Source organism: Gymnodraco acuticeps, unplaced genomic scaffold (genome assembly GCF_902827175.1).
Source record: "Gymnodraco acuticeps unplaced genomic scaffold, fGymAcu1.1, whole genome shotgun sequence".
NCBI lineage: Eukaryota > Metazoa > Chordata > Actinopteri > Perciformes > Bathydraconidae > Gymnodraco > Gymnodraco acuticeps.
This window is the reverse complement of record NW_022989803.1, coordinates 497056-510849: the sequence shown is the minus strand read 5'-3', so window position 1 is coordinate 510849 and position 13794 is coordinate 497056. Positions and strand designations below refer to the sequence as shown.

Genomic DNA, 13794 nt, shown 5'->3' with positions numbered 1-13794 from the left:
TGGCCTTTTATTCTGCTCCATCAGCCAGAGTTTGAATCAGTGCAGCCTGGAGCTCATTCAAAGGTTCGAATGACTGCCATTCTCACATGGAATGGTGCTTTTGTCTCAGACAGCTCTCTGGAGTTGGTCTCAAAGCCTCACAATCTTTCCCTCTCTCCCACAGGAGTCACGATTTCTTTGTTAGGCATGTATAAAACAGAAAAGAGCAGGAGCTATTGAGTTCTCCCAAAGGCTCTTGTGTTCGCGGTCAGCCCGAGGCAGGATGGCCAAGTTAGAATAATCTCTGCTGCAAAGTCTTTTATTCACACCATCTCTCATCTAACTGTTCCAATTGACATGATGTCACGCCCTTCACATCCTGATGGTGTGCGGGGATAACGACGTATCACTCCCCCTCTGTAAATCACCATTTATTTTTGTTTATTAATAGATAACACTTCACAATCCACAAAATCCACAACCAAGGAAGAGAGTGAAGACAATAACAGAGATAAGACTCTTTGTGAGAGTGTGTGTGTTTGCAGGCATGTGTGTTTGTTTTGAATTGCAACTTTATTAATGATGACTGCATGTTCGGACATGCCCAGGAAAAGGTCTGTTAAAGGATATATCGTGCATTGATATTTATTCACACAAGTTATTTGTTTTGTGTGTGTAAAGTAATGGAGTGTTTTCTTGGTCGGTAATGTCTTGCTCTCTCATGCCAAAATGCTCTTTGGGGAAATGAATAGAGGAGGAAGCTTGGTCATTTTTTAAAAGAATGTTTTCTTAGAGGCAAACTTGTTTAAGAAGCCATTATCTGGCTATTCTGCCGTTTCAGCCCGTTTGGATGTGTAATATTGAAACAGTTATAGGCTTCTTACGATACGATGGACCAAAGATAATTAGATTCTTACACTGGAGGGTGTTAGTAGGCAATTAAAATCGTACACCATCCATTTGTCTTCAAGCCTTAAGGTTGTGGGGGATTTTTGAAGATAGCAGTCATGTTTTTTTCTTTGGGGAAATGGGCGCTCGGCTGATCGTGAAAGGCTGGACTACATAACGCAGACACTTCAAGGGCGTCAATACACTCTGTGTTGTTAGACAAAACACAATAAGTCGTTTTTCCTGTTCAACATACCTTCCCATAATCCACAGCAGTAATTCAATATGATTCACAAATTCAATCACCAGCATTAGGAGGGCATAAGTATTTTGTAATAATCTTTATAAATCCTAATTTATCAGGCCTGGCAGCTTAATAGTAACTAATCCATTCACAAAAGGCCTTGGCACAGCTTTCTAGCATGGGAACACTCAGTCCTTGAGACAACCTCTCTCACAGGAAAGGAATGAAATGATTGTGTACTGCCTGCACTGTAAAGGTTAGGTCTGGTTCGATGTAGCACATAGAAAAGATTAATCATAGGAAACACTCAGATGGCGAATATAGCACAAAGCAGAGGAATAGTGAGCTGGAAAAACAGACGGTCAGCTCAGTGTGACAGACATTATAAGACTCTCCTAATACCACCTCTGTTTTCCCAAACACACTATATTTCACCATTCTGTCTATAGAGCTGGGGAAGCAGGTCACCTATTTGCTATAGTGAATATGTGGAGCACTTTTTAGAATAAATTACACTGCAGCACAGCCGGGTGGAGTGTCTGTCAATATGCCTCAGTGTGATCCATCTCACTCCGCGGGGGATTCACTCTCCCCAGTCCATGGGTCAGACATGAGGGGGTTTTAGCCACAGTACTGATGAAGAGGAAGCATTAAGGCTTTCTCCAACGCTGTCCCATGATAAATACACTGGTTGTTGGACTGCAGGTAATTATAGGGTTGCTTTGTCCAACAACTGCTACTGCTGCAACTTTGCAACAGCTAAATGCTTCTTCAGCCTCAGTGGACTGAAGGAATACAAACGGTAAAAAGCCTACAATTAACACAAACAGTCAACTGTGATAATGTGTATACTCTATTTTAACACCACGTCTCATATCATATTTAATGTGACGGTTTTAGATGTATTTTTATCTTATCCTATAAGTGTTGATTTGATTTGATATTGCTTTTGTCATAGCTATTTAAAGTGCTATATAAATTCAAATAAAAAATCCTCTATTTGTTACAACAGCAAAAGGGCAGTACAGATGAAAGACATACACATGAAGAGTAACATATTTGATAAAATATGCAAACACACAGTTAAATCAAATAAGTAAACAACCATGGTAAATAATAAGAAGCCAGTATATTACAAAAGTAATTAAACTAGCATTTTAATTATATTTACTTTTAGACCAACCCAACAGGGGAGTTATTCCAATATGAGAAACAGTAGTTCAGAGAGACCTTGTCAACTACAAATAACCCCCTGAAGTGTATTTGCAAAGGAGCGTCACAGATTAACTCTGTGTGTGAGTGTGTGTGTGTGTGTGTGTGTGTGTGTGTGTGTGTGTGTGTGTGTGTGTGTGTGTGTGTGTGTGTGTGTGTGTGTGTGTGTGTGTGTGTGTGTGTGTGTGTGTGTGTGTGTGTGTGTGTGTGTGTGTGTGTGTGTGTGTGTGTGTGTGTGTGTGTGTGTGTGTGTGTGTGTGTGTGTGTGTGTGTGTGTGTGTGTTGTGATGTAATCCACATGAAACACAGGCACAGCATGCAGATGCTGCGAACTATAGGAGGGAAAAAAAGGCGGAGAGGGTGGGTGAGCCACAGAGGCGGGGTCTGGCACAGAAGTCAAGGGCGGAGGCTATCCTCTTCAGAGCACACCTGAGTTGGCAAGCAGCCCCCACGGTGTCTATTATTTGATATCAGATTGGTATTAGTGAGATTAGTGGATGTCACAGGGCACAGTCAAATGTGAACACTGAGCCAGAAATCAATGCCTGGCTGGGTCTGTTTGCCTTGCATGCTGGAGATTTCTGGGAGAGACCCAAAGAAGAGAGGGGGAGACGGTGAGAGATGGCACGGAGCGTGGATGGACATGCAGATTAATAACGGCACGTGTGGACAGACAGTGAGCCTCTCCATGGGACGCCATCTTTTACACCCCGGCCCCCCGTCGAGCAGCGCTCACAGGCACACTTGCACACACACTTTTCACGTGCAAGAGATCTTTGAAGGATAGCTGTTGGTTATCTCAGAGCCATTTTTCTCCTTTACACATGTCTCATGAATCTTTCAAGGCCCCCTTTTTTTCAACCTTTTTTTTCTTCTTTTTTGTCCTTTGCTCCAGTTCACATTTCTCAATATGAGATGCTTTCATCAGGACATATCTTCTGTAGTCGATGTTTACTCTACGGTCATGCAAGTAGGACACACTGGGAAGGTTGCATATCAGCATCTAAATAGTTTATGTACTTGTGATACTTCACTCCTGAATGTGATGTTGTCATGAATAAATCATTTAAGTGTGTGTGAGACTAACATTGTATTCAAGAAAACACTACAGCGCTGTTGACTCAAGACTCCCGCTCAACACGAGTGCAAGCGACTGCCTTTTATTTACTATATTTCTCAAAGTTGAATTCAGGGGAGCATTGAGGTGTGTACTTGAACTGGAGCCTTTCTATGTAGAGTATGTTAGACCCTCACAGTGAAGACCCTTATACATTGAGGATGGGGAAGGAAAGCTGGGACAATGCTGCCACCTGCTGTTTGGAGAACATGAGTGAGCCGCCTGCTGGAGCTGCTGCTTTGGATTTTACTCTGAGAGGAACCGTTCTAATTGAATCTTAACTTGAAGATATTATAAATCACTTTTGCCCTAGACAGAATCCATTGTTGTCTTGTTTGTGTGTGTATCCACAATCTGTCCCTTAGCATCCTTTATCACAAATTGAATGCTGTTGCATTCAATAAGTCAAATACGAATGATCAAATAACAGGGAGGAAATTACATTCAGCCTTTTGTCGTTTCTGATATATAGTTGTTTGGGATCACTTTGGACAGATACAACAGCCATGCATCATTTAAAAATACGCAGAAGTAAGGGTGACCTCGTGGCCAGCGAGGCATTCATCTTAACCTGCTTTTCCCAACGGAGTATTCTTCCCAGCCCTCTGTCTGTGGCTCCATCTCAAAATGCCTGTCATGATTAATAGAAAGGATTGCCATCTACTGTGTGTCACCGGCTTCTGTGTGATGGACAGAGGCACTTGACTAAAACACGCAGCACTGGTAGAACTGGCCTTTTCCCCGTTTAATAGAAGCTGGCATTTGTATTGTTCTGAGTGCACGGCAAAATTGCATAATATGAAAAAATGGTTTCTCTCTACAGCTTGTTAAAAAAGCAATTATAGAAGCTGCACAATAGCCATTGTAGAGCATGTTCCCTTATTGGTGTCATGGCTTTCATTTACTCAATTTGTCCCAAATGTCATTGGTTTGTGTGTGTGTGTGTGTGTGTGTGTGCGCGTGTGTGCGTTTGTGTGTGTGTGTGTGTGTGTGTGTGTGTAAGGGTGAGTGTGAGAGCTAGAACAGGGGGTTATGGGGAAACAGATATGATGCAGGAATTAAAGTTGTTTTATGTCACTACAATAATCTTTCTTTTGTGCACACATTGGACGTATTTTGTAAATGTGTGTTACTGTAGGTAGGTAGCAGTTGGGCAGATGCTCAACTGACGACAATAAGAGATGGATTAGCAGCAAGTATAATGTATAATGAGCACAACCATGTTTCTTCATAGACTCTTGTGGGAGGTTTTTGCATGCATGATGCAAGTCAATCAGATGATTCTTTGAGTGCCGCATTTAAGTTAATGTTACTGCAGTTTCATGCGTTACTGCTATAACAGTCACCTAAGATTCTATCTAATATCGGAAGTGAAACATTATTTAAAGAACAATTGGTACCAAAAGTAAGGTGCAAGCCTGTGGAATAGTTGGCTTGAATTAGTACCAACTGAACCCATCTGATCATTCCACAATTGAAGTTAAAAGCTGGTTATAACAAAGTCTAGATCAGCTAAAAAAAGTGTCAGGAGTTGTTCATCGCAAGTGCAGTATTAGGTTTCCTTACAGATAACCTAGACCATGCTAAGAAAACCCATTCCTAACCCAGTATGTAAAAACACATTGTGAAAGTGAAGCTGGTGAACAAGGACGTTTTAAATGTCTCACAAGATGAATACTCTGTCTGGAGACGAACAGTTTGTGATCATTAGTGTGTCTGGTAGCTTTGTTTTTCAAACTTGAACGACCGGCATCATTCCTGTTCAGGCTGATTATTCCTTTCCCTCCCTTTTCAGGTAAAGAAGAAATAGATGATGAAGAAGAGGGTGACAATGGTATGTAGCTCCACAGACCATTAACACATGTTCGCAGCCCCTTCGGCTCTTCCATTGCTTCTTGATGTCATTTGTCATCAAAAATGAATGTTATATTTGCTCCAATTCAGTCTTTCCATTCTCTGTGCCTCCACTCTAACAAAAAAAAAGTTCTCTTATCATTGAAGCTTGGAACAAAGAAATCCCTCAATTATGTATGGTTTTAGAAGTGACATTTTTTCTCACTTAATTTATGCATGTCTTTGTGGTTCCATTGCTCTCATACTGCAGTACAAAGACAAAGCTACACAAAGACAGGGAATGAAAAGGCTGTTTTGAGATGATATTAAGAGCTGAGTCAATTCGACTCCAGGCACAAGCACTGAACTCGAATGTTTCCCACCTTTTCTAGATGCTGCGGGAAATGAAGACGTGGAAATGGAGAGTCAAAACCCAGGTATGGTACAGTGACAAGCCGAGGCTGCAGCACGGGCGGGGGGGGTGATTACCAGTTATTTTATTACCCTACATATCCCTCACTGAGAGGGAAGGCGCACACATTGATCTGACTAGACTCTAGAGGAGATGGGAATTGTACGAGCTGACCAATGGTGTTCACTTCAGCTCCGAGTTTGATTAAATATCCAACCTGATCAGTCTTGTTAGCAGCAGAGGATTAACTACTATACAAAAGTCTAAAATGCATCTGTGCAACCTGGACAACTAGACCTTGAGACCCTGATGTGTTTTGTTTAGCTGACAGCGAAAAGCCTTAAGTGAATTGAGAGTGTGTATGTGTGTGTGTGTGAGAGGAAAGCATTAACTTTGAGCCAGAACCATTCCTCTTTCTCCGAATATCCTCTGCGCTGCTGGTATATAATTAAAATTCTGCATTTGCATACTGGCAGTGAACAGTGCCTCGCCTCTCTCTCCTGTTTTTGTTTTATTCAAATCCCATTCCATTGACGAAGATTTGACAGATAGAGCCTCTCTGAACATGAATTTTGTAGATATTCTATGAGAGAGCTATAGCAAATGCAGCATCGGGATGCTATTGAAAACCTGAGCTATGTAATTACTTTCTCATGAGACACAAACAGAGAGGGAGGAGGAGGAGCAGAGATATAGAGCTTTGGGCAACACCTGCAGTCTAATTTAGCCAAACATACAGCAGAGGTATCCTTCACGCCTATGTGTGTGTTTATTGCAGGTGGAAACCAGAGACCACAGATCAATATCTTATTTAATAATGTGGTCTTGGTTACTTTGTAAAATATAACCTTTGCTCACAGACCTTTATTAGCACATGTATATACCGCAAGTACGCTGTTCCTTCACATTTAGTTCTGTATTATTCCCTTTTAACGCAGATGATGTTCTTTATTTACTAGCACTTATTGTTTTGTTTGAGATGTTAGAAACCGCACCCTGGCAAACACCAGTGATGCAATTCTAACACAAACCATTACATGCTTTATATCCAGCAGTATTGTAAATCAGCTATTTTAGAAATCTCCATTTAAACGAGCTTTTACATCGAGCACTTTCTCTTCAGGAAATGTTTTCACTTCTTTCGTTGCCTTTCAAACTGAAAAAGAGCAATCTGTTGGTGTGAAAATGGGTTTTTTTAGTGATCAGCAATCAAGTTTTATGGTCTTATTTTCTGCTGTTGCAGGATGTAATGTGAACACTTTGATTCCCTATGTCTGAATTCACCTTTGCAAAATGTACTTATTTATATATTACGTCTGTGTGCCTCCAGATGGAAATTCAGGAAACCAGGAGCCAAATCAAGAAAAGGATAAGGATGAAAAGGAAACCCAGGAGAAAGATGAAGACGTAGGAATAGATAACGACGAAGAGAAAGATGAAGACAAAGGCATTGAAAACAATAAAGAGGAAGATAAAGGCAAAGGTATGTACTTAAGGGAGCAATTGTTTGTTTTTTATCATTTTAAATGTAAAAATGGTCAGTCACAAATATTTACTCCAAATTGAAACAACATATCCAGCAACATATCCACAGGGCAGTGAGGCAGACAGATATGAATCAGTCAGTTCAAAGCATGAAACCCTGATGGCTGACATAATGACAGCATGGAAACATAGATGTTTACATTTGTTGGTTTTCCAGCAGTCTGAAATTACAGGGCTGGGAGATGGAACACTACAGATAAACAATATGTTGTTATGTAGCTGTCAGTGTTTAAATCAATGCAGATTGAGCTCTCAGCACAGAATGAGGAGGATTTGACTGCAGCATTAGCGATTGGACATACAATATTCTATTACTGAAATGGAACATCATAATACTAGTACATACACACATAACCAAAGCTGATCACTTTGAAGACATTGCATCATGTTTGCGGACACTTGTGTGTGATCACCTGTCTGCAACAACACTGACGTTGTGTGAAAGCGTAACAAACATCAGAGCTGTGCCTCCTTTTTCCAGCAGAGGAAGAGCAGCCTGCTGCAAAGGCAGAAGATGACGACACAGCAAAGCCCACTGTGGAGATGGAAGGTAAGGGATTTGCTATGATTTGATCTGATTGACAGTCCGACTTTCTACCAATGTCAATATCTTGTCCACTCTGGCATATTTGTATTCTTATGTATTGAATTATTAGGGCCAGTGTTGTTTTTGCTGTCTGCTGTTTATCAGAAAAAGTTTTCCGTAAGAATCAATCTCAGCCTGTCTAAGATCTACTTCACCCATGTAAAATCACTTTGTATGGAAAGTACTAGGCATTGCAGGGGGCCTCAGGTGGTGTAACACATCTCTGGAAGCCATGATGGAGCTGCTGGGAACAATCAATCACCACAGATGAAAAAATTGAATACTCGCGAGACGGAAAAGACAAGAGCTCTTAATATGGATATGTATATGCTCTAGAAAGATCCGCAAGTGTGGTGCTTCAGGAAACCTTTACCTGTTACAAGTAGCGTGCGGCTCAGAAAATGTGCTGAGGATAGCAACTAACTTTAGATGCAACAAAACAATTGGAGAAGTCATAGACACATCATACATTGGCAAATAACTGAGGTGCAACTCATTGAAACAAACTTTAAAGCTTATTGTGGCTTGTTGCCTTTTGGGCAGTGTTCGTAGAGTGAAATATTTTTGTACTGTTTTTTATTTCTGTAATGTAAATAGTTCAAGTAAGTTGCAAAATGTTATTCAGGCTCCAGCAGGAGGATTGTCAAAGGCCCCAATTTGGCCAGGGGCAGCACTGCTTCTCATGGATACATGGGTGCCTTTGAGAGGGATACAATGCGTGGAATACCCTTTACCTTTTTCACCCCTGATGAGTTTTTATGTCTGACCGATGACCCGGGTGACCTGTTCCTTCATGAACATTCCACATTCACCAACCTGCTGTTGTTATACTCATTACATCTGTGCTAAGACTAAGATGCCCAGCTGTTCAATATATTAAGTTGCCTTTTTATTATAAAAAATACCCTATATATTTATCACCTGTTTTTAAATATTTCCATTTTCAGTAAGAACATGGTTCTAGGCTCAGTGGCACAGACAAGTAGTCAGAACGTTTTGAGAGACTTACTTGCACATTGTTGGTTTTGGTTTTGTTGACAATGAGTAATATATCAGATAGTATGATTAGAGATATATATAGCTTTTATTTTCATTCAGAAACTCCAATTGAGTCCCATGATAGGGAGGCCATTTAGTTTGGATCAAACTTCTCTATGTGTGTAGCCCGTCCTTTTTGGTCTCTTGCCAAAGGGGATAATCTGTCTTTATTTATCCACATCTTTTCTCCAGCCCACATTGTCACTGATTAAGGCTATTCTCTGGAGAGTTTAAGGGGTTAGATTTGGGAGAACTACCCGCCCCTCTCCCACCACTTCACTCACACAAAGGGGTTGAGTCACTCCCCCACCTTCATTTCACTTTCTCTTTGACTGACATCCAATTAATTTGGGTGAGCGAACATCACGGATAGATCTATCTGTGATGGCCTTCTCCATGCTCTCTGAAAAGCCATCGCAGTTTGTCCCACAAACACTGCAGGCTCTCCATCACTGGAAGACTTCACCCCGCCTGTTGATTGTGTCTGCCCGGCCCACCAGTGCCTGTCACTGTCCGAGGTTACCTGGGGTTGGGTACTGTGTGGTGGCACTGTCGAGCAGTAAACAGTGGTGTCATTCATGATTGCAGGCAGATTGCATTTTGTATAGAGGGCCTTGGACATATTGAATCTAATGCGGGCCAGCCCGGCTTAGCCACGCGTAACCTGCTATTCACAGGCCAGGACCAACGATTCCCAGGCCAATACCCTTTATTAAAATTAATAACTGTAATCAGGCTGCCTGCTCGTGGCCATGGAGTTTAAATCTGCTTCATTGAAAGGAATAATACATGATACAAGGAGGAGTATTGAATTGAACAATTTTAAGGAAGATTACCACACACACACAGGCACCCACAGGCACACCTGTAATTATGTGTGTGCGTGTGGTCTTTTTCACCAAGTCTCACCCTTTTATCTTATTTTTTGTGTTTTTGACATTGTCTTAAAATGACAATCAATGAGTTATTTGCAAGCACAAAAAACATGTTCTGTTAGCTGTTATGTTCCTCGTGTCCAAATGCAATCAGTGGCTCAAAGAAAAATAAATCTAATGCTCTTAAAGGACAAGCAATTATCTGCCTCTAAAGAGATGCTTTCTCATTTGTTTTTAGGTTATTTGAACATTGATTCATCTCAACAATAATGTATCTAAATCAAATCAGCTGTACTAAACATTTGGCTTTTTATGCATTTGATCTCACATTTACCAGCTAGTCCTTTGTTGGGCTCATTCTAGCGTTCGTCATTCAGCCTCTAAAGCAAATGTTCACATATATAACTGATTTGAGAACATGTACAAGGCAGACATATATATACAGCATTCTCAAATACCTTTCTTTGTCTCTGTACATTTATTTCCAGGTGCTCACAGTTATCGGAAATGTCTGCTGACAGCCTGCTGTTGGCACAAAGCTCTATATTGCACATAGGGAAGTGTTTATCACAGCTCGGTGTCTCAGTCCCAGCTCAGCCGCACTAAATATTACAAAGCTTTTTGTTTTATCCATTCTCACTCTCGTCCTCATTATGACTCGGTAAAAACCAGTCAGTCTACCCCATTTTTCTTTCACTGGGTAAAGATGTAGGATATGGCACAGGTTATTTGCTGATGTCTTAACAGTTCATATTACCAAACTGTAGCATCTGTTGTTTACGTTGCAGGTCTATTCGTGAAGTTATGTTTGAGCACTTAGTCTTGTTTTTTCTAAGCTCTAACAATGACTTTAATGTAATGGCATTTTCTAAGCCACCAAGAGCCACACAGTACATAACACATATTATATTGTGAGGATTTCAGCTCCATGTGTGTGCAGTAGAGATATCTAAGGGGGTAGGCTGAGGAGAGATTCTGTATCTCCACAATATGGCTCATATGTATTAGATTTCTCCCTGCACAGGCAATACGATTCTCAGTCTGATATCTGGGATTTTATAAAGGCTCCCCAAATTGAATCAGAAGCCAAGCAGCCTTTATTTATGAATATTCATAACACGCTTTTAAATGGTAACTGAGGCTATATTGTTATTGTGTTTGAAATATCTATCCAGCGAGCCTTAGTGACTTGTGAGAGTGGGCACCCGCTTCAGTAAGCCCATGGAACATACATCAATTAAAATGAGACTTTGCCTAAAGCTAGGTAATAACAAATCTGAGGTATGAACAGAAATTGTTTTTCTTTCATGCATGTGTGATTCTCCTACTGGAGTCGATAGCTATCGTCTTAGCTTCCAAAGGTAAGATGTAATGGCTGCGCAGATTCAAAGACACCGAGCGAACAGAAGCTCATCCTATTTTTACAATCAAACTTTGAGCAAGTTCCCCCTGTAAAGCATTTGCATGCAATGCGCCAACACAAACCTGAATAAGGTGTGCGGCGCTGTTCTGTGATAGTATCTCCTATTACACTGCCAGTCGCGTTAGTATGTGCCTATTATCGGCACAGCCTGAATATAAAGCACAGACAGCCTTGCAATCATGGGAGCCTGAATGTATTTTTCATTCTTTGATAAAGGTGGCTTCTGCTAGAGGCTTGACTTTGGGAGGACACTACAGAGAATACTTTAAGGATGAGGTCCCTTCCAAAGAAAAGCTGGGTTCAGACTAGTGGTAGAGTAGGGCACAGACTCTAATGGCACACTAAGGCCAGCTGGCAGGGGGGATCCTGCGGGGGAGACAGAGACAGACAGACTCAGCAGGCCATCACAACAATCTAAGTCTGAACACAGCAGAGACAAGGCACCATTACACGAGCCCAGAGGCACCGGAGCTCACATTCCCTCCGCTCATCCCTCCCTCGATATTTATTTTTCTCTCCTTAGACCTGTTGTGTTGTTACAAAAAAAACATCACAGCAATTCCAGTTCACACTCATTATCAAAGTTTTCACTTGTTGTTTGTTACTTTAGTGTCATGACTTTCTTTCTCCTAACGCTTGCCAGGAGGTTTTAAGTATAGATGGGTGAGTTGTTTTTTTTTTAACGCTGGGACTCTGCCACAACCGCTCGCAGCTCACTATATGTGTGGCTCTGTGCAGAAAGCCCAGCTGTATCCACAAGTGCCATATGGTGCCCAAAAAACCCTGCTGCACATCATGTACCCTCGACAGAACCCCTTGAAAAATGAGACTGCAACAAATCCCCTTCTAATAACTGTTATGAGAATTGGTTTTATTCTCTTTTTTGAGATGTTATTGATTTCTTTGTATTTTACTCCCTCAGTGGTAGGGCTTGTGTAACAGAACAACAAGCCGACACAAATGTCTCTCCTGTAATCCAGCAGACTTGCCATTGGCAATATCAAGGTGCAACACAACCATCGCAGCACGGCGACCCTTTGTGCTCTCTTTTATGTTAGAGCATACAAACATACAAAAGCTTACAAAAAGTGGATTTTCTTAATAATCCTCTGCAAGTAAAAATATATTTTCCTGCTTTTTAGCAGCGTGAATAATTTATCCCAGGACTCATTGGTTTATTCCTCTCTGTGTTGCTGAAATGCACTTTGCATTTACGTCCCTTCGTCTCAGCAAAAGGATTTCAAGCTTTGCCTAATTGGTTGTTTTGTGCCCTTTTGTCATTGCCTTTTGTGAACAATGGGATACTAGTGATGTAAATCTAATTCTGGAGAGCAATGCAGCCTTTCCTGTGGCAAAGAGTTGTCGGAACATAATTAACTTTTGGCATTACACTGTATACTGTAAAAGTGAGTGGCTCCTCAGGGAGCAAGCTGCCACTGGCTGAAGACTTTAGGCTATGCTTGTGTTTTAAAGCATTTTGCACCGACTGTGAAGGGACACAGCTACACCAATGGAAGCCCTGCAGAGGCATTGTGTGTGATGAAATTATTTATTTTATCCGTATTAATGCAGCCTTGAATTCTATTTGACTTTGCTTCTCTTGTTATAACTACATTCGACTTTTAGTTTTGACCGTTTCCTGGAGATTTCAATATGAAAAAGAGTTTTTATCACCATTCTACAGCATGACAGTACCCTCCATCACATTGCTTATTGATGAGAACTGGACTCTGGTCATTTAGCTGGCGATAGCGCAGAGACAAACAACGTGCACTATGTTCATTATGTTGCTCACCTCTGGCCCACAAGCCTACCTCAAAGAGAGAGGGGCCTCATCTAACAAGCTACAAGGGACACTGTTTTTCTGTCCTCCTTTGAAGCTCCTCTTTTGATCAGCTCTCCTGTCCCCTAACCTCTGTTGGGTTCACAAAGATGGCAAATGAATCAACTCGGAGCAGAGTGAGAATTTGTCAGCCAGCACAGATTGAAAAGTCTAGAACACATTTTAGTCTCCATCACATACACATCCTTTAAAAACACACACATAAAGGCACGAAGTGATCAGTGATCTCTGAAACTGTTGCCTGTCTCCTGCAGGCAGCCGGGGAGATTTGATGGTAGAGCTACTTCAGTTAGACCCAAAGTAAACCCAAAGGAGATGCCGACAATCGTCTGTGAAACTCAAACATAACAGCAGGGATTTGAAGTCTTTAACGCACTGAAATGCAAATATCACTAGTATTTTATTCACTAGTATTTTCAGACATTGACACCTTTCTCTAATTTATCTTCACAGAAGAGAGATGAAGATACTAGATAAGACAAGATACTACATGACATTATAGACATCTCTAGACTGAGGTATATTTGTTATTTATACAGTATTTTTGTGAATGTATTTTCTTTAAAAAACCTTTACTGAACCACAATAACACCTTTTTAAGAAAAATTAATGAATTACAAATATAGCTGTTAGTTGAAGACTTAATGACATTATACAGTTCAGTATGTTATGTCATATGGCTTTTGTTAAGCTTTGATAAGGAGGAAATTCATTAAAATAACTCATCATAGAAACTACTTAAATCATTTAAAATGAATTATTTAGTAGTACCTTGGTGCTGTGGTATATTCAGTTCATT

General features: G+C 40.9%; 1 protein-coding gene across 2 annotated transcripts in view; it reads left to right on the top strand.

Moving 5' to 3' along the window:
- The window catches only part of macrod2 (mono-ADP ribosylhydrolase 2), a 435942-nt gene that overhangs the window by 412125 nt on the left and 10023 nt on the right, over positions 1–13794 (top strand). Inside the window, exons 11-14 of one of the 2 annotated variants that reach the window (XM_034227004.1) lie at positions 5236–5274; positions 5666–5710; positions 7016–7168; positions 7715–7780. In XM_034227004.1, the coding sequence (XP_034082895.1) occupies positions 5236–5274; positions 5666–5710; positions 7016–7168; positions 7715–7780 (303 nt within the window). Of the gene's footprint in view, positions 1–5235; positions 5275–5665; positions 5711–7015; positions 7169–7711; positions 7781–13794 lie in introns of both variants that reach the window. The other variant, XM_034227002.1, reaches the window with a different exon arrangement.